This window comes from Haliotis asinina, chromosome 9 (genome assembly GCF_037392515.1).
Source record: "Haliotis asinina isolate JCU_RB_2024 chromosome 9, JCU_Hal_asi_v2, whole genome shotgun sequence".
Lineage (NCBI taxonomy): Eukaryota > Metazoa > Mollusca > Gastropoda > Lepetellida > Haliotidae > Haliotis > Haliotis asinina.
This window is the reverse complement of record NC_090288.1, coordinates 5,559,348-5,582,630: the sequence shown is the minus strand read 5'-3', so window position 1 is coordinate 5,582,630 and position 23,283 is coordinate 5,559,348. Positions and strand designations below refer to the sequence as shown.

Sequence of the window (23,283 nt, the reverse complement as noted above, 5' to 3'; positions counted from 1 at the left end):
CAAGTCCTAGTCAGACAAACTGTAGGTAGGTGCCATTGTACAAAGGAGATACTCTTAGCACCAAGGTGGCTTTGTGCAACATCAGCCTGTCCTGAGAAACCTTGCCTAATTTGTATATTGGAGACAGTGTTTGATTCCAGAGTTCCGACCAGCCCATCCAGTGATTTGAGAAAAGTAAGTGAAAAATATGTTGTCAACCACCTTAGTTACCTGTGTGTGTTTAATGCCACACTTGACAATATTTCATTCATCTGGCCCAGACGACTCTGTGATTAATACCATTTCCTGATGAGGTCATATAGTCTGACCACCAGATCAATGAGGATGCCACATACCGGATATAGTATTGAAGAACTTTCAAGAAGTGAAACAAAATCAGCCATCTCGGTCACAATGATTACAGATCACAACTATGTACAAAATATTTATTGTGTCCTATGATTTTTTCATGATGGGGATGATGACAATGGAGTTCCTGGCTGTCTTGTCCCTCCACCATCGCCCCAGGCGGTGTTCCTGTCCCACCCCTCCCACCAGCATACGCCCGTCCCCTGAGAATTGCAGGCTGTTCACAAACCCCTTCTGTAATGAACAGTGAATTACATTTAGGCATCATCAAACGATATCTCACTTTGAATCATGTGAGCAGGAGAACCCGAGCTTTTAATGATGACAAACTAAGAAACAAATGATGAGAAGCCTCTGCATTGTCCAAGGGACAGATCTGCCCAGCACCGCAGATTACATTCAATATGGGCCTACTGATAAATACACTAGTTTGACACTAAAGGGTATACTGGTAATGCATGGATTTGCACTTTTTGGACAGTGGATACATCAAATCTAAAAACACTCTCCTGGTAAAACCAAGTGTCATATAACAAAAGCAAACCGTCCTTCAGGAACAGACACAATCAAGTCTTCTTTCAATTATGCTTTACAGAGTTGTCCCCCTTACCATGCACAAATCGCTCTGCAACCTCAGCCTCGTTAACACATGAGCTTCATTCACATCCTCAACAGCTTGGGGGCATCAAAAGATTGACCATTACAAACATTGGTAGATCAGTGTTGATCCCCATTAGCCTAAGGGGGTTTAATGTTCCAGTATGACACTTGTTTCCATACCAACCTGTTCCTGTTAGTGTATTTGGCTTAAAAGTGGACCGATGAATTGCGATGAACGCATAAACAAAATAAACATCACTGAAACGCTGATTGTAATCAAAATATCATACCAACTCTGTGAGGTTTTTGCACAATTATGTCCTAAAAATAAGAAAGTTGTTTAACAAACTAACATTTAAAATACTGACACAGTTCTCAGTTTGTTACAAGGGAGGAGTGCAGAGAAAGGGACAGCCTGGTATTCAAGAAGCATGTGCACAGGTGCCAACAATGCTTTTGATTCATAAACCTGTGCTGTCCCTTTCTCTGCACTCATCCCTCGTAACAAATAGTGAACTGAGTTAATACTTCTATGATAGTTTGTTAAACAACCTTTCTATTTGTTGGGCAATAATTCTTCAAAAACCTCAGAGTTGGTATGATGTTTTTATTACAACCAGCATTTCATTGATGTTTATTAGTTTTGGAGCTAGATTGCAATTCATCGGTCCACTTTTGAGCCAAATGTACTATAGTCTGATGAAGAGGATTTGGAAATTTTACATGCATTTTCAGACATGATTCACATTTTGTATACTGCAAGCCCATTTAGATACCATGCTGTACATTACAGGGATCCCCACTTTGACACCTTATCCTGACTGGACCAGTATGTGCTTGGTTCTTTCCAACCAGCTATATCACACCAGGTGCATTCAAACAATGTACCCACGTTGGGAACTTGGGCTACCCTACTGGTGTGGGAGATGCAGAGGTTGCCATGACCAAGAGTGATCACTTACCACAGGTATTGATGCGATGCAGGTGAGAGACTTGAACTCTGCTCCACACTTCCAGAACCTGATGGCTCCATCACGGGACCCTGCTGACAGAGATGGAACACATGTACTCTGGGACAGCCAATATAGAGAGACTATCAATGTATTTCAGATAAATAAACCCAATATTGGAGACCTATTCTAAACTGGATGATTGGTTTAACATCTGCACAGACTAAACAATAGTCAGCATTTCAGTACTTGTTTGTCTTCCATAATAATGACATCTGAAAAACCATATTCATTAATAAAAGACCCTCGGATATCACTGTTTCTGACATACCGGACACAACTACGTCAGTGTTTTGAAGGGAGACAACTGCGCTGATCCAGTTTTCCTGATAACCTCCAGTTTCAGTCTTGTGGGCCTGTTTGACTGTAGTCAGGGGCTTCTTCTTGTTTACACTCCACAATGACACTGAGCTGTAAATACAGTAATTTGAAACTGAATCAGAATGATATGATCTAATCATTATGTAGACAACCATTAATCTAATGAACCAGTAGTCAACTGTACAGGGTAGCCACTTACTTGTCATCTGCTCCTGTGACGAATGTTGACTCGTTGATGAGAGACACACAGTCTATGGAGCCACAGCCACTGCAACACAGGATAACCCAGCACATCATTCATGGGAACAAATACACACACCTTATACCATGTCACAGCAATACCAGATCATTTACTCTCATACAACAATCTCACATAAAGTTCTCTGAACATCTCAATTAAAGGTTGTGTAAGAAAAAAGTAATTTTCAGAATAAAATTGATATTTTATACTTATCCTGACTCGTGCTTATCACACTTATCTCCTCCCTCAATAGTGGAACACTTGGAATCCCTTGAAGTTTCCCATCTAATTGAAACAGACATACAATGCACTCACCAACCTGAAGCCTCCCTTTCCCGCCAATACTGTCGCATAACCAACCATGCTTGTTACTCTTTCCTTCATTGCCTGACAAGGACAGTTGGAGGCACTTTGGCGATAAGTTTTTGCTTATATCTTGGTCCTTTTAAACTACTTGTATTTGTTTGTCTACCATATATCTCAAACATGTCTACTCACACGTGTCCGTTGAAGATGAGTTGCGATTCCTCGATGATCTTCCACACTCGCACTGTCCGATCCCTGCCACCAGATGTCACTGCTCGGTCACGTGTAAGGCTGTCCACTCCAGTCAGACAGTCCTGGTGACCAAATCTAAACAAGAAAACAAAACTTATGTTTTACCCCACTTTCTGCATGATGGCACCAGTGCTGACAACAAACTTCATGATCTTTCAACTTTGAGACAATACTTAATACCCTGGGTTTTAAAAGAAAGATGCAATGGAGACACATGGCTCTGCATCATCAAGGATGCCACATCGATTTATTAATCAACATAACACTTGAAGCTGACTGAATTTCATGAAAGATTTAAGCTATCATCAAAGCAGAATGCTCATCCATATTACTTACAGGGTTTCCACATAAGCCATTTCATCCAGGTTCCACACTTTGACAGATCTGTCATGTGATGCACTGAACAGCTGATGGGAACCCTTACGGAATGCCAAACCCTGCACAGAAACAAAATGTATGCTTGATGATAAAAATGATGGTGATAACTGTAATAATCTGCAGTACAAGTAAACTCTCAATGCATGTAAGTTTGATGTATTACTCATGAACATGATGAAAATGATGCTAATAACCTTAGCAATAATGTGCTCTGTAAAGTGCAAGTAGCGAGTATAAACTCCACATCCATGCTAGCTGGATCTATTACTCCAATCCAGTACTAAACAATTTTACTCCTCATCTCTCAGGGGATAGTATTCCCCTAGCCGCCTGTCAGGCGCTGGAATGTCAACAGTCACCATCTCATCCTACTGGGAACCCATTCACTTCAGAGATTATGTTGAAATATTCTGAAACTTGTGCATGGAGACGCCATGTTTGCTACATGTGCTGGAATGCATGATAGCAAGCTCATGAAACTCTGGAGTCACTGCTGCCAATTAAAAGTCTCCTTGACTAATGCTTCCACCTGACTGTGACTTCTGCTCTATAATCAACTTGTATTGTCTATACTAATGGCAAGTTAACAGTGTGTGAGTTGGGTTTTGCTTTAAGCAATGTATCAGCAATATCATGCCAGTGGACCCCAGAAATGGATTTCACATAAAGTGCCATAAAATTCAAATATCACAAGGTCAGTGTTCTACTGTTCCTGTAGTCCATCACAAGATGTCACTTGCCACATGGAAATAGTATGGATGAAAGGAGACTACCCTTTACGTCAACTGAATGTCATCATCATACACAACAAACACAGATATCTACGTACCGACACTGCATCTCTATGGCCTGTCAGGGTGCTGATAGATTCCATACTGTTAGGGTCCCAGATGTGAATAATGTTGTTCCGGTCTCCTGATGCCTGGGTTAAAGAGAACAATTAGAGAGTAACAAACTAGGAATAACTTAGCCAATATCACCCAAGTGATATCTCCTGTGGATATTATGGAGACCAGTGTTGGATGACAAATAGATATAAAGTTTGTTATGTGGCACTGTTGTTTACCCAACATATTGTACCTGTTGGCATACAGTAAGGAGGCAGCAGTGTGCTCGATATTTAGACTAGTGCTATATTTAGACAGAGTTCTGGAAGCTACTAAAGGGTACTACAACCCCATGGGCGTTTCCCTATATTCTGGTCCAGGGAGTTAAAGAATCTTCTGCATCTGAGTCTTTTTCTTAGGTACATAAGGGCAGCTAATTCTTCTGTCTTTCTCACTCACCAAGAACTTGCCATCTGTAGATATTGCTAGAGAGAGGATGTGTGCCGTGTGTCCAACATGAGTCTTCTCTGTCCCCTTCTTCCCGCCGGGGATCACCTTCAGTTTCTTCCCTGTCTCTGCACACCCTATGTAAACCATACAATCATGTCCTTAGAAGCTGAACTTGCTTGGCTTTTCTAGGGGGTTTGCACATGGTGGGTATTGCCTCACACACCTGTTACTCACAGTCTCCCTGCTCAATCACTGTCTCCTCCTGTTCCATGACAACCTCGTCCCATTCAACTGTTCAATCACCATCACACCCTTTCAAATCATAGTCTCACCCCTGTCAATCAGTGTCTCTCACTCCCATTTCATTCATGCATCACCTCTGTTCAATCACAGTCTCACCCTCCGTTGAATCACAGTCTCACCCCCTGTTCAATCACAGCCATGCCCACTGTTCAGTCTCATCCCCTGTTCAATCACAGTCTCACCCACACACAGCACTAAACTGTACTTTGTATGCCATGACTCACATTTTATCAGAGAACAGTCTTTGCTTCCACTGAAGATGTGCTTTGAATCAGGGGAGATAACTATACATGTCACAGGCAACCGATGGCCTCGCAGTTCCCTCAACTGTGTGGAGTCTGGAAATTCCAGCTGCAAGGAGAACCATCAACATCATGATATCTCCATGGCAACACGTCCACTGTTGGTAAATGAGGCAAACATTATCTACCTTAACAAGTTTTAACTGATAATGAATAGTTAATCAACATATTGAGGACTGCAATAAACACTTTTTAACAACTAACACTTCATCCAATTTAAATATGTTATACATGAAAATTCATAATCCATTAGTATTTGTTAGACATCAAAATATGAGTCACTGAGTGGCATTTGCAGCTTTTGAAAATAATTCCTAGTTGGAATATGGAACCAAGATCAGTTGATCCTCATATGTCTAAGCTAAAACAAGTTCATTACACGTACCAAATCTGCAACTTCTCTCTGGAGTTTGCCAGCTAGTTCCAGCTGAAAAGAAGTGCACAGTCAATCAGTGTTTAGTAATTGGTTTTTCATGTTTACATGAAAACATATGACAACAATAGTAATAGCTGCAGCAATATTCCATCTGAACAACATCTGTCTGAAAATAACTGACCTGGTCTGACAACCCATGGATCTAACCTATAGCATAACCAGCAGTTCAGTTCAGTTATGTCTACATGTCATCAATTATGGCCCTGTTTTTTCTGAAGTTGTCTCTTCACAACACAACACTGTTGTTGACAGCTGAAAGCAAATGATCCGGTCTGGACCAGGCAGTCCGGTGGCAGACATTACATCAAAGTCATCGAGTCCTTACTGCTCAGTCCTTTAAGTGGTCTCTTATGACAAGCTTAGACTGGTCAACACAACCCAAATCTCCACATAGTGACTACAGAAACTAGTGAGTCAGTTTAGTTTTAAGCCACTTTTAGCAATATTCCAGCAATATCACAACAGAGTTTACCAGGAATGTCCTTCATACACTGTACCCATGTGGGAATCAAACCAGGGCCTTTGGTGTGATGAGAGAAATGCTTTCACCCCTGCAGTGACATTTTCTACCCAGAATTCTGACATTTACTGCTGATAGGTACGATGAAATCTAACATAATAAATGTTTTAGAAGTTAGACAGGATGAAACTAAGGAAGAGGCTCTACTTGTCTGAAAGGTGATAAGACATATCTTCTGACACATTTAGCTCACCTGATCCTGTTTTAATCTGTGTGAAATGGCATCCCTCGTCCCTCCGTCCTCGTCCTCACGATCTGCCTCTGTCAGAAAACTCAGTGTTAATAATTCATAAACCATCCCACTAACTGAAAAACACAGGAATAATAATGGTGATAGTGGATGAAATGCTCAATCATCCATTAAAACAGGTGGTGTGAGTGAGTGAGTGAGTGAGTGAGTGAGTATGATTCCTAAATATTCCAGCAATTTCACAGAGTGAGATGCCAGAAACTGGTATGTGACTTCACCTATGTTGGGAATCGAACTCGAGTCTTTGGTCTGACGTGCAAATGCTTCAAGCACTAGCTTACCACACTGTCCCCTACAATCTGATGTGATATCCAAATTATCAAGGGGACACCATTTCAGCTGGAACAACATATCCAAATCATGTCTATCCACAACAATCTGATCAAATTTCCACTGCAGTGTTCTTTTGGTTTCATTCCTATTACTCCATCTCCATGACAACCTACCACTGGCTTCCAACTGGGCCAGATACTGTTTTGTGAGTCTCAGTTTCTTCTCCTGGGCAGTTTCAGCCTCTTCATCTGAAGAAACCAACTCGGCCTTCCTTGTCTCTGTGGCCTCATCACTGAAACAAACCACATAAACAACACTGACTATCACACCTGGGACTATTCGTAAAAATCGTAAAAAACATATTTTCGAATAATCAGATTTTTGTTGTTTTAGTAGAAAACATGAATAAATGAAGTAAACATACCATTAAATTTGACGAATATTCACGAACAATCATGCTCAAAAGTGTAAGCTATGCAAACTGTAAAATTTTAACCACGTTTACTATCAAATTACAATTCCAGTGTCTTTCTTGCAGTTATTCATTTCATTGCATGACAGTATTAAAAGAAACACTAATTAGAAAAGAAAACTTGGTGATTACATTGAAGATCTATATATTTCGACTATTATTTATAATCACTCTTCACAAATCCTCTGATAACTGATAGTGGATATAGTTTCCAATTCCCAACACTAATCAGATGAAGAACTGCCAGCATTCTTAAAGAATTTTTACCTCAACACAGGAATACAGTAATCACTATTTACAGTTTTGTTACTGTTCAGTAATATTTCAAGTACAAGACATAAGCCTATAAATACTCTGACTCTTGACAGAGTGAGTGAGTGAGTGAGTGAGTGAGTGAGTGAGTGAGTGAGTTTTACGCCATACTCAGTAACATTCCAGCTATATGGCGGCGGTCTGTAAATAATCAAGTCTGGACCAGACAATCCAGTGATCAACAGCATGGGCAACGATCTACGCAACTGGGAACCGATGACGTGTGAACCAAGTCAGGGATCCTGACCACCCATTCCCGTTAGTCGTCTCTCACGACAAGCATGGTGGCCTTTTATGGATTACTGAAGGCATGTTTACCCCGCACCTTCATGGGTCTCTTGACACAGAAATGATTTGTGGCATCAATCCTGACCACCCATTCCTTTAAAACTTCTCTTGCAACAAACACGAGTCAAGATTCTTACTTGAACTCAGAATAACCACGAGAAAGAAGTAGCAGCAACAATATGAAACTGAACAACAAAACCCAGCGTACCTGTCGACCTCAGATTCACTGTCGATCTCTTCATCCCAAGCCTTCCTCTTCCTGGCATATCTCAGACCCACATCTTTCTTCCCTGCTGGGCCTGTTGGCTTCTTGAGTTTGCTCTGCAACCAGGCAGTGTGTTCTCACTCAGTGGCTCATATTCAATTCAGCTCCAAATAAACATCAGACACTTTGGTCTGTTCTCAGAGAAAAGATACCAATGAATTTCACCTTTAACAAAACAGTAAACCAAACAAAGTGAAATTAAGATTGTGAATGCTCCTAAATGAAGTTTTAGCTTTCCAAATGAAAATTTAACATGTTTAAAGGGGCACTGATGCAGAGCGAATAATGTTTCTCACTGAAAGGCTAATTACGAAACCAAGCAGCAAATTGGTCAGCGCCCGCTCCCTCGACCGTGATGGACAAAGGGACTGGGCTCCGGTCCACATTAGCAGAATTTCTTCACCCTAAAAAGTGAGGAGGCCGGATGCCCATCGTATGCCATTACAATGTATTTAAAAATACCCATGATATTCCTTATCTAATTGTAACAAAATATCCCAGCAGTGTAGTTTTTTTCTGATGCATGGATGGTACAGTGACTGATCCAATTTGATCCTATATCTGTGTTTTTACCTCGATATCAACTCATGTGATGTGAAAATATGATGTCTTCATACACGTAGCAAGCCATTTTGTTTTCAAGTCCGAAAGATTGCAAAGCTTTATATTCAGATAGTTTTTAGGGTTGGCCCAGCTGTTATAATAAACATTATATGTAAAGTTTGGTAGCTACGACCCTGGTTTATTATCTATGACAATAATAAAACCCACACAGCTGATTTATCTGAATTCATTCGTAAACTAATAACATTAACAACGACTTTGCCACTGGTAGAGAAAATTTTCTTACATTAAAAAACCCCTAATTATACCCATTTACCCAAGTACACAGCAAATATCTATGGGCATTTCTTATGTAACAACGAAGTTCCATTGGTGTCCTCAAAGCAGTTTCTGCCCAAAAATGTTTTCAGGCTGCATGCGACACATAGATTACATCTTCGTTGCTGTATCTCGCGTTTGAAGTTATAAACCTACACGTTATTTGTCATCATCCACTTGATGGTCAGTTAGTGAATTTATAACCGGTATAAATAGTGGTAACACCACTAAAATTACTCGACATAAGTTCCCATTTGGCATTTCTCCTGTCTGGAGTAAATACTCAACATTACAAATTAAGGACTGTAGTGGCAAATGTATTGTATGTTATGTAATATGTGCATGTAAGTGATGCAAGAGGGTTTATCAGCTGAGTTACAAAAACAAACATTGATCAAAGGATTAACCGATAACACATGATTGATTAATTACTTCCACAGCGGATTTGTCAAAAAGGCTGTGTTTATGAGTGTATATTTACGCAATCTATACTGAATACACCCTGTCGTAAAGGACGAGTGTACAACCAACATCCTTCCTACAAAGAATTAACCATCACTGCCATGATTAATTGATTGTTGCTCATTATTGGCTAACAAATGGCGGACATCCTACAATTAGTTGCCAGCTGTGCTGTCCTGGGTGACCAGTGAGATTATGTATACACCAGTGTGAAAATTTCTCAAATGATGTGTCACTTTTTCACATATTAGACTGTTGAAAGACACAAGACATAGAAATTCACTGTAAGTATAAGCAGACCGCATGTTTTTTTTATTAACTTTCAAAATGCATACAAATGTGACAAGGATCTAATTAGGTTTATAAGACAAAATATAAAGACCTACACTGACTTCGTTATTTTTCAGTCCTAACGTTTTTGTTGTTTGTTTTATATATCACTGGCAGATGAGTACACTTCAAGGTGTTTGATTTGTTTCCATAATAACGAAGTAAAATGACTTCATCTTTGTTGATCAGTCTACACATAAACTATCAATTGCGCACATGGGAGTCGCAGCAGAGATCACGAACCAGTCACGAATTCTGGGATATCATCCGGGTACTCTTGGGAGAAAAACAATAACAAAAGAAACCACCAGTCCACAGAAATTGATCTGCATCAGTGCCCCTTTAAGTCTCGTAAATGTATTCAGCTGAGGATAAAAGTTGTTTAATGAACATAGATAGAAATGGTTACTATTGGTTTGTATTACAAGGGGGTAAGCACAGTAGTTGGAACAGTGAAACAAATGCAGTATGTGACGAGTGTTGCCTCACTCGAACCTTACTTGTTCTTGGTGTTACATTTCATGTGCACACCCTCTTGAAATACAAACAAATAAAGCAATTTAAAACTATGATCACATATCATACAACTTGTATCCAATGTTGAATAACAGTCTGAGATATGAATGTTCAACGGGCAAGGTAAAATCATGAGGATTCTCAATTTTAATTTCAGTTAATTCGATTAGCTCTATTTTTTTAAAGTGAAATTCATCAGTAGGTGTTCAGTGCAGCCTGTAGTTTGCAGGAAAATGTAGCCCTTGAAGGTCATATGCAACAAAAACACAACTTTTTAGATTCTGATACCTTTTGGTATGCACTTACCGAAACAAATCATCAGAATTGCCAATTCAGTCTATAAAGTTGATAAAGATGCGATGAAAAAAAAAGCCCACGAAATCAGAGTTCAAATGATTCACTAAATTTCCCACAGTGCTGGGGGGAAAAGTGGTTTCAACAGCTGTGCTGTGCTCTGCCCATAATGCATGTGCAATGAATAGGTTCGCGGAGCTTGAAAGAGTATGAATGCCCAGAGTATGAGGTCATGAGCAGTAGTCTAATCTTGGTTGTGTACACAAAGAAGTAAATAATCTACTCATTACATAAAAAAAATTGTTGATTGTGGTAAGCAGCCTCAGTCACAGAGAAAGCACAATGTCTGGTTGATCGACACCTATATGTCTGCCTGTCTGACTGCTAAAGACAATATGCAATACACAGCTTCAATCAATGACCACATGCAATTTGAACTTAGCACCTATCAGGCTATATGCCAAAAACAAAATAAATTGATTTATGACTTGTGCACCCGAGTCCTGTCTCTGCCACATTATGTAATAGGCAGGTGTGATACTTGTAAACATGACATGTTTTTATGTCTGTGGGTTGCAAACAAACTGCATCCATTTTTCTCGGATGACTGGATTTGACGGAAACTGGAGCAAACTTTTGTTAGGTTCAAGTCCTTTTTTGTACATGGACGAATGACAGTTTCCAGCCACACAGTAGCTCACCATCTCTACTGAGATGATTTTTTATTGGATTGAATGCAAATTCAGAGAACATGTATTTACAAAACCCAACATCGCGATATATATTTACATTCTTTATGGATAACAACTTCTTCTAGTGTATATGATTTTGTTTGACAACAGTATATGAATCCATACTGAAACGATACATCAATAAAAGTACAATAAAAGAACTTGTTATCCCTAAAGAATCTTACTTTCTTGTGACTCGCCATACTTCTAAAATGCCCATCAAACAGTTCATGTATCTGTACACACAAAGAGCCCTCAGCGTATGAGCAAATGAACCAGCCAATCGGAAGCTGTTGTTACACTTGAGTGCACACCCGTCCGCTATGACTGGGTTCGGTCTCCCGAGGGTTTTGTTTCGGGGGAAGTAGACCCATGTACAAAATACTGCACTTTTGAATCGCAATTATATGCTTATAATTTTGTTTATTTGTTTTTTTACAAGCATCAATGTATATTATACGTCATGAATAAGAGATGATTGTGTTTTAATTATGCTTGATATTTGGGTTGCATGTGACCTTTAAGTATGCATGACCGCATCTTTTTATACAGTATCCCAGCAGAACAACATGTTCAGTAAAAGAAATGCTTGTTTAGCTAAACACATCCCTATGAAATGTATCTATATTAACACAACCACTTTGTCCTGTGTATAGCTAAGATACATAGTGTTCACCAACATGTTAGTATCCTGTATATTGAAACCTCCAGTAAGCTAATTAAATACTGAACTCGAAACAGACCCAGAAATAATTCACCAATTAAGATGACCATGGTATGATAAAATCTTGCTTGATATCAGTTTGTGGTGAATTCAAATCACCTGTCCCACATTCACTGCCTCAGTAGCAGGTAGTTATTTGAATTTGGGAAAGAGTTCCGCCCATACCCTCCTCTTTTCACATAGTAAATTTTCTCTAGGGGGGTGGGGTGGTCCTTCCCCAGTGTAATAGTCCAAAATTGAAAGAAGTCCATTGATGGTTTTATATACCTGTTCTAGTTTATTGAATTTATTGAATTATATCTAGGGTGTAGTATGCATGCCAGCTACACGCGTTTTTAATTTTGGTTTTTGACGGTTGGAACCCTTACCGACACATCCTACACTGCCCTAGCCAAAGGAGACAAGAATTTGAACAAACTCTACCTTGCACGTTACTGAAGTGAGGAGCACCGGAAGAGTATTATTGCTGAGAATGTTCGCTATAAGACAAAATTTCAACGTTTTGTGTCACATATATCGTGTGTTCTGATTTTAAATCTTACTTTCGACGTTCTCTTTTCGCTTGACCGTCTAATAAAGAAAGACATCTCTGTTTACAACTTCCACTTCCACACGTGCAGGGTAAAGGAAGTAAGAACAGAGTTACGTTTTCTTGAATTATCACTGGTTACTTTGTTGGTGCGCGCAGTTTGTTATGCGTTCAGACATCTTACAGACAGAATCCCAGCCAACATAGTGTTGAGCTCTCTACACCCTTGAGGTCATGTTGGAAGAGTGCGTGAGTGAAAACGTATCGTCAAATATTCGTATTTGAGAAAGCATTTATGGAAAGAACGACAACTAAAAAGACACCCAGATTCGTCTTTAATGTTTTTATTAGATAGTAAACAAAGTTGAAATCATTCATTTTCGCCTCCGTCGTTTTCGGAAACTCTAACAGGAGATAGATTATCTCAGGTCGCATCTATGGTCAGTACTTGCAGAAGTCTTTGAGGCAATACTTATTACTGAAACTCATCATTTTCAGATTATATATAAAATAAGAACGATTAGAAGGTCTCTGTGTATTGTTCGCTTGTCTGGACTTGCTTGTTGTAAATACAGATCGAGTTACTTACACCTATGTCTTTATCGTTCAGGCTTTAATTAAGCTCCATGACTCATACTTAGGCCTACCCCTACACAATCTCTCAGTGAAGGAAACGCTGGATTTTGACACCTCGACTGATTTCTGTCCCACCTCGAAAACAGGACAATATGATCCATATGATCCATCATCCTCGATATCTCCACTATATAGTGGAGTCTTATCGGAGCGTATACCCTGGAGATATCGAGGATGATGATCCATTTGCTCAAAATGCACGTTTATTTGTTTTAACAAAACAAATTATAAAAGAAACATTTGAATGTAACTTTGTTCATCTCCTCGTGATATGTCCATGCTCATATAACGTATTCATTTGCTGAACCAGAGACCATATACCGGTATATGGTCTCTGACTGAACAAACACATTTTTTCATCTCGGCTAAACAACATGACCTTTGGTTGACTGAAGGGGATAGATTTCATCCATATGAAGTTATCGTTATTTTGTACTCATGTCTTTCTTACTTCTTTCTGTTTGGGGGAAAGTGTCATTCACTATAATACACAAAGCTTCCCATGGTGAGATTAAATATTATATTCACTTTAAACTGTGGCGGATTGAAATCTCTTTCTGTTTGGGGGAAAGTGACATTCATTGTAACACATAAAGTTTGCCATAGTGACATTAAATATTCACTTTCTACTGCTTTGCTTTCAAGAGTCGGCAGAAGAGTGGCAGAAGGCCTAATTCAGTTGAGAGTTATATTTTAGCCATTTCTACCTCAAAGGACAGGTCAGCCACGGCCTGTACAGAGAACTTATAGACTGTCATCTCTTGGCGCGTTGCTCCTTGGGCCAGTTCAGCCCCGGCACGTACAGAGAACTTATAGACTGTCATCTCTTGGCGCGTAGCTCCTTGGGCCAGTTCAGCCGCGACCTGTATATAGACTGTCATCTCTTGGCTACCCCAATAACGCCATTTCCACAGATATGGTCTCAGTTGTACTTAAGGCACCAGTTACAATTAACTCCTAGACCTGGGCTTCGTTCCTCCAGAGACCATATAATAGATATTATATGGTCTCTGGTTCCTCAGATCCACCACGATCTTAGCTAAGGTTAAAGCATGAAAGTTACGATCACCTCAGCGTCAAAATCGTATTGTGGATAAATGTACAACAGAGGGTATTGCATCAAAGCTAGCTCTCAAACTGATCATGAGGACTGCCTCCTGGCTCAGTTGATGAACCGGAGAACAGATAACTAATTGTTCCATCTCCAGACAAATCTATCAAAGCAAGTGTCTGTGAAAAACATCCTGTTAGCAATGTGAAACCAGTGTACTGAGTTTAATTCTGATTTCTACAGTGTCTACAGCTGAATCACGACGAGTCAGCTTCATTTGGAAGAAAAACCGGAAGTGATGCTGATTTTTGAGATTTCCTACTTGGGTAAAACCACAATCCCGTTGACTGGTATTTGAAATCACAAGTCATAGGTAACTTGCGTTCCTTGGGCACAGTTGCACAACTCTCCTGGCAAACGCACTACCGACATCCAATTCGAAGAACATTTCAGACATGTTATTCCTGAAGTTCATAATGACACTAGTGACACATCACCAACACCAGTATGGTCACCATAAACAAATATATATGCAATGTGATTTGATGTGGGATTTGAACCAATGACATCATATTATAATCCATTTTCAAGATGCACCCCTGTCAACCTGTTTGTCTCCCAAACAATACAAAATAAATAGAACAGAAGTCCTTGACTGAAGCCTAAATTTAGAGCGATTTGGCAGTCTATGTTGCATTAACTCCAGATATAGAGCTGATTTTAGCAAGCCCCATGTGTTCCTAATATATTATACAAATATAAGAATGATTTTATTCCCATGATGAAACATTGGTCTAAAGCACTAATATATAGTGACCCTTCAAACAACTTGGCTCTTCACACCTTGATCAGGAAATGCCATGTGTTCTGCAGTCCATGCTTAGCTCATTTTCCGAAAGAACGCAAGACTTCCAGGACTCCATTCCATCCACTTCTAGCAAATAATGAACATGTACACTTCAACATAAATATCCCAAACTATTTATTGTTACAAAAAGATATATATCTTATGTAAAACAATGATTGAAAACAATCAGTGCATTATCAAATCTTCATACATCTCAAAACAGACAAACTGATTTTACAGGAGTATTGCCAGTAGAATAAAAGTGTGGTGGTCATTTCTGGTCAACCAAGGGCGACAGTTCTTGCAAATCAGAGCAGGAGTTAACAACTGTAATACACATATTAATACAATACATACCAATGATAAAATTAGTCACTAACAGAAATACATGTACCATCTCATCTGGATTCTACCTAAAGAAAAACTCCCAAAGCTGGGGTTTTCATGCAAATGTTCAACAAATTATTAATCAATTATGAAATCAAAATAAACATACAGTTTAAAAAACTTATTTTCTTCAGTGTATAACATGAGTTTAATGAAAGTATTCAGCTGTATATTGCTAATTCCTTTTTTAAAAAATTCCAACCCACTCAACATAATCTCCCAATGAGATGAGATTCTGCTAAACCAGGTATTGCCGAAGAGTGGGATAAACAAGACAACTGAGAAAGTTGGTAAGGAGGGCAATGTTTGCTTTACACTATTTACATTATGCAAATGAGAGCCATTATACAATCACAGAACATTTGTTTATGCTCCTTGTTCTGGGGAGAATATAACTTTCTTGTAGAAGACTTCACAAGACAACAGGAATTTGTGCCGAAAATCTCTGTTTTCATTGCATAACAAATGAGTATCTTTCGCTACTGAAGTTTACCTTCAAAAACAGTATTTTCACATCAGAGTTTTTTTCTGTCACCTTCACATCCCTGTGATCTGTAGGTAAAATAGTTTAATGAGTTAAAGAGTATTAAAGTGTAATTAACAGCTGTTTTAGATGCGAGATTCTTTGATGCTTTTATCACTGGTAATTATAAAGGGCATATCACCAAGGAATACACATATAATGATATTAGAAAATGATATTTTACTGATACAATTATTATGTTCTGGTATAACAATAGGAAAAGCAGAAAGTTACATTTTGTGCATTTTGTTACGATTGAAAAATATAATTTGAAAAATATTTCCCACATGATGGAGAGTATTTATACACAAAAAAAGTTGTAAAGTGCCACATTTCTATTTATATCAAGTATGTGGCAGGCATTTAATTCCATGAAATCACAATGTCTGTTTAATGAATAAAAACTGATGACAAACTATATACAATTTGTACAAAATACATGGAAAAATACATGAATCAATAACTACAGAGCTCTTCTAAAACTATAGGTTCCACTGATATCACTATCTAGTCACACAAATATTATCTATACAGTAGTCACTGACATAAGCACCCATACTATTTGACAAACATATGGAATTCTGGTAGCTTAACAAGACTGTAAAATGAATATAGAATGCATCACAAGCAAGGAGATTATTCAAATTTAAATACCCTGTATAACTTGATCAAGAAATTTATGCTTACTTTTACCCAACATTTCTGTACCCTAAATTGGGAGTTAATCCCCAGAAAGAGATCATAAACCTGCACATCCTATTGAATGTAGCTTACAGATGAAAGGTAACAAATTTATAGTTGTCATCGTGTTGTTCCTATTGCTCTGACAACATGAATATGAAATGTGGACACACAATAACTAAAGGTCACATTGATGCTATTACCCTTTAAAGTACTCATAGCTATATTATTTATAGAATGATGAGGTTGTGTAAGTAGATTTTCATAATAAGTTTAAACATCAATATACATATACCCAAAAAACTGATCAATTACAATCTAAATATAAACAAAATTGAAGAACATTAATGATGACATTACCACTTCAAACATCATTATGTTATTACCCTTGAAACTAATCATTACTCTGACTTGCTCCAAACATTAAAAAAAGACAAATGTGATAGAGGAATGTTAATGTCTAAATTACCACTTTCATAACCATTATGCTATTACCCTAGAAACTTAATCATTACTCTGAATGTTACCAGTGTGGAATACGGGACTGAACTGAGAAAATAATAAAAACGGACAAACATATACTTTAAAAAAAACATTACAAAACTACAAAACACCAATCATTTTCTTAAAAAATACTCAACACTTTTCAACAGCATCTAGTTACGCTCACAAACATGAATAAAATTTTAGAACACGAAAATCATAAAATAAACGATTCATTTTCATGAAGCATAAATAGTTTAATACTTGATACACTGGCAAAGAATAGCGAGACATTATGGCAACAGATGCACTAATTTCCCAGCAGACGAAAAGGGACTAGCGAACTTATACGTACTGTAAAAGATTTGTAAAAACTGTACAATGTTAGGTATAAAATGGATGGTTTATGTATACATGTATATACACATGTAAATATATGGAATGTATTGGGCTGGATTTTGAAATCACTTTGACTCAATAATCATGATCAATGTCAGTTTAGATGTCTATTGCAATCAGCTGTGATGGGTGATCTTAACTATGTCTTTACATGACAAAATAAATCATATAACTGTCACGTATAGACTGAGGAATTATCCGCGTCCAAAATCATGAACCAATATGCTGCAAACAAAAAGTTGGGGATCATGTATTCATGAATTTACAATTCATTAAGTTCCATTGTTAATGTTTCTTGTATTCATGAATTTTTGGAGTTGAATCTGTTTTGGAGTAGCATAGCACTGTTCGTGGACTATTTAGGCACGGAAGACAAATGCAGTAAGCAGACAGACTGCTGTGACCAACATGGCTGGAATCACACTGGCGCCACCTGCCATGATGATGGTTGTGCTGCGGTCGATACGCACTTCACCTCCTGAAAACAAAGAACCAGGGCTTAAATTTATCAGCCTAACAATATTTATCATTTATGTGAAAATTAGAGCTTAGGTAATGCTTAGGTAACACCTAATTCTTTCACAATGCTGTGCCGTAACACATGAACAATAGCAATGTGCAATAGGAATGTGTAACATGTTTTGAAGGGTAAATATTGTTGGCCAATTTCCATGTTTTCCAAGCAGTTAAAAGTCACGAAGTTATAGGCAAGAAAGAAGTTCCATTGCAGCAATGTTTACAACAAGCAAAGGTGGTGAATCCATACAGTTCTAGTGAAGAATCCCTATAGCTAACTGTGATTCTGATATTGTAGGGAATCACAATCACAACTGATGACAATATGTTTGCATCATCCAGGAACTCACCAAGAGTGAAGTATGTTGCGGGTGAGCTCATCTTCCCCTGGCCCCCGCGACTGTAGGCAAACACACGCATCTGGTAGATGATATCCTTGTCAATGTTCCCCAGTATCGCATGGTTGTTCTTCTCACAGTCCACCACTTTGGCTTTACGTATATCCTCGGCATTGCGCCAGTATTGCACCTGCAAGCACACAGAAGGTTCTCAAAGGAGTGACTAACTGGATATCTAGAACATTGAAACAAGTGGGAAAACAATTTCTCACCTGAAGGCCTCCTTCTTTACACCTACAGGGGGTTCAATCAGCCATGTTCATTTTGAGTGAGTAAGGTTTTATGCCTTTTTTTCCATATTCCAGCAATTCATGTACACTAGGGTGATTATTCTTAACAGTCTCAAGAGCAAATGGTTTGGCCACATAATTTATTTGGAGTCCTGTCTTGCTGCTTTTACTACTCATGTCTCAGTTTTGGCCGTTTGGTAGAGATCTGTCTACAAACTAGGACTCCGGCCAAGAATATCTGGTGATTCGATTGGTTGGTTGGTTCGTTTGTTGTGTAATGTCAGGAATATTCCAGCTATATTGCAGCAGTCTCTAAAAATGAGTCTGGACCACACAACATGAGCACTGATCCACACAACTGGGATAAGATGACTATGTCAGCCAAGTTAGCAAGCCTAACCTATATGTCAGCTAAGTTAGCAAGCCTAACCACACGCTCTTCATAGTCACCCCTTACGACTATTATGGGTTCCTACAGACCAATTCTTACCTGCATCTTCATGGATCTAACAGGCAAAGGGAGGCTATCCAGTTAAAAGAACACAACATACTACACTACTGCAACATAATGCCATGTGGTTCTGTCCTCCCAACTGCCTGTGTACACATCAAGGTTCCAGGACACATGTACCTACCTTATAAAGCTATAGTGCTTCGTCATACACTTTGTACTGATGCCACAGAAAGACACATACACCTGGGTGTTGGAGTAGGAGAACACATGCACACTTGTACCTACCTTGTACCCTTGTAATGGTTCCTCGTACACCTGCGTACTGACGCCACGGAAAGACACATACACCTGGGTGCTGGAGTAGGAGAACACATGCACTTCTGTCGGGTACAGTTGGGGAGCTGCAAGATAAAGATGCAACTTCAAACCTTTTTCTGGTTAGTCAATAATATTCCATATGACAAAAACACTTTTCAATTTGAACAATGTTACACAGTGAGCAGTGTTACAAATATATGAAGGTGTTTTGAAAACATGGAGTGCTCTATGGTTTAAGGGGTTGAGACACAAAGTGTTGGTGATCTTAGACATGAACTCTGTGTAGTACACTGAAGCACTGAATATGTCTGGACTCATCAAGTGAATACAAGCTCCAATCTTTTAACACACACCAAATCTATCTGTGCTCTGACTGTAGTCCTCACTCTTGGGGCCGTTTCCAGCAGAGTTGTACACTTGAACGTTAACGGTGTACCACGTGTCTGGCTGCAAGCCGATGATAAGGGCGTTGTCAATCTGTCCTTCGTAGATGCTCTGTACAGCCTCAATCTCAGTCTCTGTGTCCTTCATCCAGTAGTTTACCTGCACATTACAGAATGATACAAAATGATAAAAAAAATGATACAGAACAATGCATGTAAATAACGGAGCCTGCATTTGATGAAATAGTTGACACAATGATTAACATCCCATGCCATAGGTCATGATTGATTGCTGATTGATTGACTGACTGATCCCGATCCTGTTAGTCGCCTCTTACAACAAGCATGGTTGCCTTTTATCATATATTGGCAAGCATGGGCTGCCGAAGGCCTATTCTAACCCGGGACCTTCAGGGGTCAGTTGACAAAATGTGAATGAGTTTAGTTTTATGCTACTTTTAGCAATATTCCAACAGTATCAAGGTAGGGGACACCAGAAATGGGCTTCACACGTTAATTTGTAAAACATTCCAGGTACTTTCCTATAGGTTTTAAACACATTAAAGACTCTAAACAAGGATCCACCAGTTCACATGCACCACTGAAAACTTGCTCGTGCACCAGTTACCAAAATCTGCTTGATAACCATGAACTACATTCTCAACTAAGTTTGGATTAAAGTAGTTTCCCCACTACAGTACAAACCTTTTACTAATGAGTATCTCATTTGCTTACGTCATGTTTGATGAAAAATAGCCAAAGCCATTCTAACTCAGTCTCACAGTGTATTTGCAAACCATATCTATGTAAAGAAAACCTGAAGTGATGTCTCTAATTTAAAATTGGGGACAGAAGAAGAGTTTATGACAAACATCTGTGACTGAAAGCCTTATTTCAGCTGATCTTGCGTCTGTACACAGTGACACAACCTGCAGTATGAATACCCGCGACCTAAATCACCATCTAAGTCACTCTTTTCAAATTCAGGTATTTGACGTCAAACGCTATGCTTTTCAGCATGCACAAAATTATTAAAATCTAAATATTTTAGATATTTAAATACTTACCTTACCATAGGTCTTATGCATATTACCTCAAGCTTCGCTAGAAGAGATCAGACAGTCGTTGATTCGCCATTCCCTAGATGGCTACCTCATGTAATCTACGAATGTAGTCACGGAAGTGACGTGATCTCCCCACTCGCGCAAGCGCGAACAATCCAAAATTCACTTTTACTGGCAACAGGAAGGTCCGAAGAGTCCAGAGTGGGGAGGAGCATCCAGCGTTGGGAGGGAGTCACCGCCCTATGGTAAGGTAAGTATTTAAATATCTAAAATATTTAGATTTTAATAAATTTTTAACTTACCTTACCATAGGTCTTATGCATATGGCTTCGACAGATGGATGGTGGTGTGGACTCCGGAGGACCATCCCTCAGCAACCAGTGCACATGCATTAGGAGAACCTGGGAGACCAATGCCAACAGTCACAGGACAAACCTGGAAGCAGGACAAAGAGTAACCCAAGGGAACTCCAAAGAAAAACCGACGCACCCTGAGGGTGAGGTTAATCTTAAGACCAACGGTAAGTAACAGTGTTATTACCTAATGGGCGGACGTCCGGGTAAGTTGCTGGGCAACCACCAACGGACTGAAAGACTGTAGTCCCTCCATGTCCTCAACTGCCAAGTCCCTCAGGTAGTGGGAAGCGAAGGCAGTAGACGACGACTTCCAAAAGCAGCCTTCCATAGTTTGTGGCACTGTGCAATTTCTATGGAGGGCCATGGTAGATGCCAACGCTCTGATCTCGTGTGGGTTGTCCGCCACCGGATGAGGTAGACGCTTGGCATCAAAAGCCGCCAGGATCGTAGATCGAAGCCATAAGGCGACTGTGTTCCTGTTCACCTCCCCTTGCAGGTAGTCGAAAGCGGGATGAACAGTCTTTTAGGGGAACGTCTCTTAGAAGCCAACTTCCGGATGTAACATCTGAGGGCTCTAACGAGACACAGCAGCTCCCCCTCCATGTCCTCAACTGCCAAGTCCCTCAGGTAGTGGGAAACGAAGGCAGTAGACGACGACTTCCAAAAGCAGCCTTCCATAGTTTGTGGCACTGTGCAATTTCTATGGAGGGCCATGGTAGACGCCAACGCTCTGATCTCGTGTGGGTTGTTCGCCACTGGATGAGGTAGACGCTTGGCATCAAAAGCCGCCAGGATCGTAGATCGAAGCCATAAGGTGACTGTGTTCCTGTTCACCTCAGCTTTGCAGGTAGTCGAAAGCGGGATGAACAGTCTTTTAGGGGAACGTCTCTTAGAAGCCAACTTCCGGATGTAACATCTGAGGGCTCTAACGAGACACAGCAGCTCCTCCTCCAAGTCATGTTGTCCCAAGACTGCAGATGACAGAGGAATGGAGAACAGCCTGTCTGGCTGTCCAGGGAGCTGATTCTTGGCCACAAAATCTCACAGGAGACCCAAGTGGGCTGGTCCATGCCTCGACTGATCCAAGCGAACCTGCGTGACGTCCAGGGCATGAATTTCACTAGCTCTATCTGCGGTAGCTAACGCTAGAATGAAGACCGTCCCAAATACATGAAGGAGGCTTCCTCTAAAGGCTTATACGGAGGTCCTCTAAGATGTTGTAGGACGATGTTGAGGTCCCAAACTGGAGGACGAAGCTTAACTTTCCGGTCCTCCAATTTGCAGGCCTTGAGTAGCGCAATAGGATCTGGTACCTTGGAAATCTGTTTATCTGCTTTAATCGAATAGAGTTCAAAGCCGACAGATAAGTCCCCAAGGTACTGCCTCTAAGATGCTTGCAGTTATGCAGGAACAGGAGGAAGTTCGCTAAATACTGTGGAGAAGCTGTCATAGGGTCTTGTGATCTTTGAGCGCAAAAACTCTCAAATGAGCGCCACTTGTCATCATATAAGGACCTAGTGGACATTCGATGCGTACAAGCTAGGACGCTTGCCGCGCACGAGGAGTAGCCCTTAACTCTTATTGCCTTCTGCAGATGACCCAACTGTGAAGATGAAATCTCAGTGGGTCCGGATGCAGCTGCCAACTGTGCGGATGTCGAAGCAGACGTAACTAATCTGGGAGCTGGTATGACTCTCCGCTGGTGAGGAACCATGGCCTGGCTGGCCACCAAGGTGCGACCAAAAGCAGTCGCAGGATCGTGTCGATCGCCCACGCCTGCAGATCCATAAAATGACTGAGTGGAAACCCTGTGTTCCAGGGTGATTAATTTCGCCACTTGAGATGAGTACCCCTTGGCCCTCAAGACTATCACAGATGGTCCAGGCGCAAAGATGAAACCGTGACGGATCCAGGTGCAGTGTCCAATTGTGAGGA

General features: G+C 39.9%; 2 protein-coding genes across 4 annotated transcripts in view; both read right to left on the bottom strand.

Moving 5' to 3' along the window:
- Positions 1-411: 411 nt before the first annotated feature.
- LOC137295776 (U3 small nucleolar RNA-interacting protein 2-like) lies at positions 412-12,808 on the bottom strand. 2 transcript variants are annotated; one of them, XM_067827316.1, is made up of 14 exons: positions 12,636-12,808; positions 8,098-8,210; positions 6,991-7,109; positions 6,488-6,555; positions 5,724-5,765; positions 5,261-5,387; positions 4,743-4,867; positions 4,286-4,378; positions 3,415-3,515; positions 3,019-3,153; positions 2,479-2,547; positions 2,230-2,369; positions 1,911-1,990; positions 412-582 (listed from the first exon to the last, which is right to left on the bottom strand). In XM_067827316.1, exons 1-14 carry the CDS (start codon positions 12,678-12,680, stop codon positions 436-438), a joined length of 1,404 nt encoding a protein of 467 aa, XP_067683417.1. In that variant the 5' UTR covers positions 12,681-12,808; the 3' UTR covers positions 412-435. The 2 variants fall into 2 exon arrangements, with proteins under 2 accessions (XP_067683417.1, XP_067683416.1); XM_067827315.1 differs by having other exon boundaries at positions 1,911-1,993; positions 12,636-12,752.
- Positions 12,809-15,274: 2,466 nt separating this feature from the next.
- LOC137295805 (contactin-like) overlaps positions 15,275-23,283 on the bottom strand; it is a 50,227-nt gene continuing 42,218 nt past the window's right edge. For both annotated transcript variants that reach the window (XM_067827359.1, XM_067827358.1), the window contains 4 exons: positions 19,899-20,088; positions 19,513-19,628; positions 18,496-18,673; positions 15,275-18,107 (listed from right to left, as the gene is read on the bottom strand). In XM_067827359.1, the coding sequence (XP_067683460.1) occupies positions 17,989-18,107; positions 18,496-18,673; positions 19,513-19,628; positions 19,899-20,088 (603 nt within the window). In that variant the 3' untranslated portion in view covers positions 15,275-17,988. The remainder of the gene's footprint in view (positions 18,108-18,495; positions 18,674-19,512; positions 19,629-19,898; positions 20,089-23,283) is intronic.

Coding starts and splice junctions, on each gene's coding strand:
- LOC137295776 (XM_067827315.1), bottom strand. CDS start 12,680: ATGTCTTTCTTTATTAGACGGTCAAGCGAAAAGAGAACGTCGAAA. Junction 6,556..6,990: donor GGCCCAGTTGGAAGCCAGTG/GTAGGTTGTCAT, acceptor GTTTTCTGACAG/AGGCAGATCGTGAGGACGAG. Junction 4,379..4,742: donor CTACAGATGGCAAGTTCTTG/GTGAGTGAGAAA, acceptor TCTTTAACCCAG/GCATCAGGAGACCGGAACAA.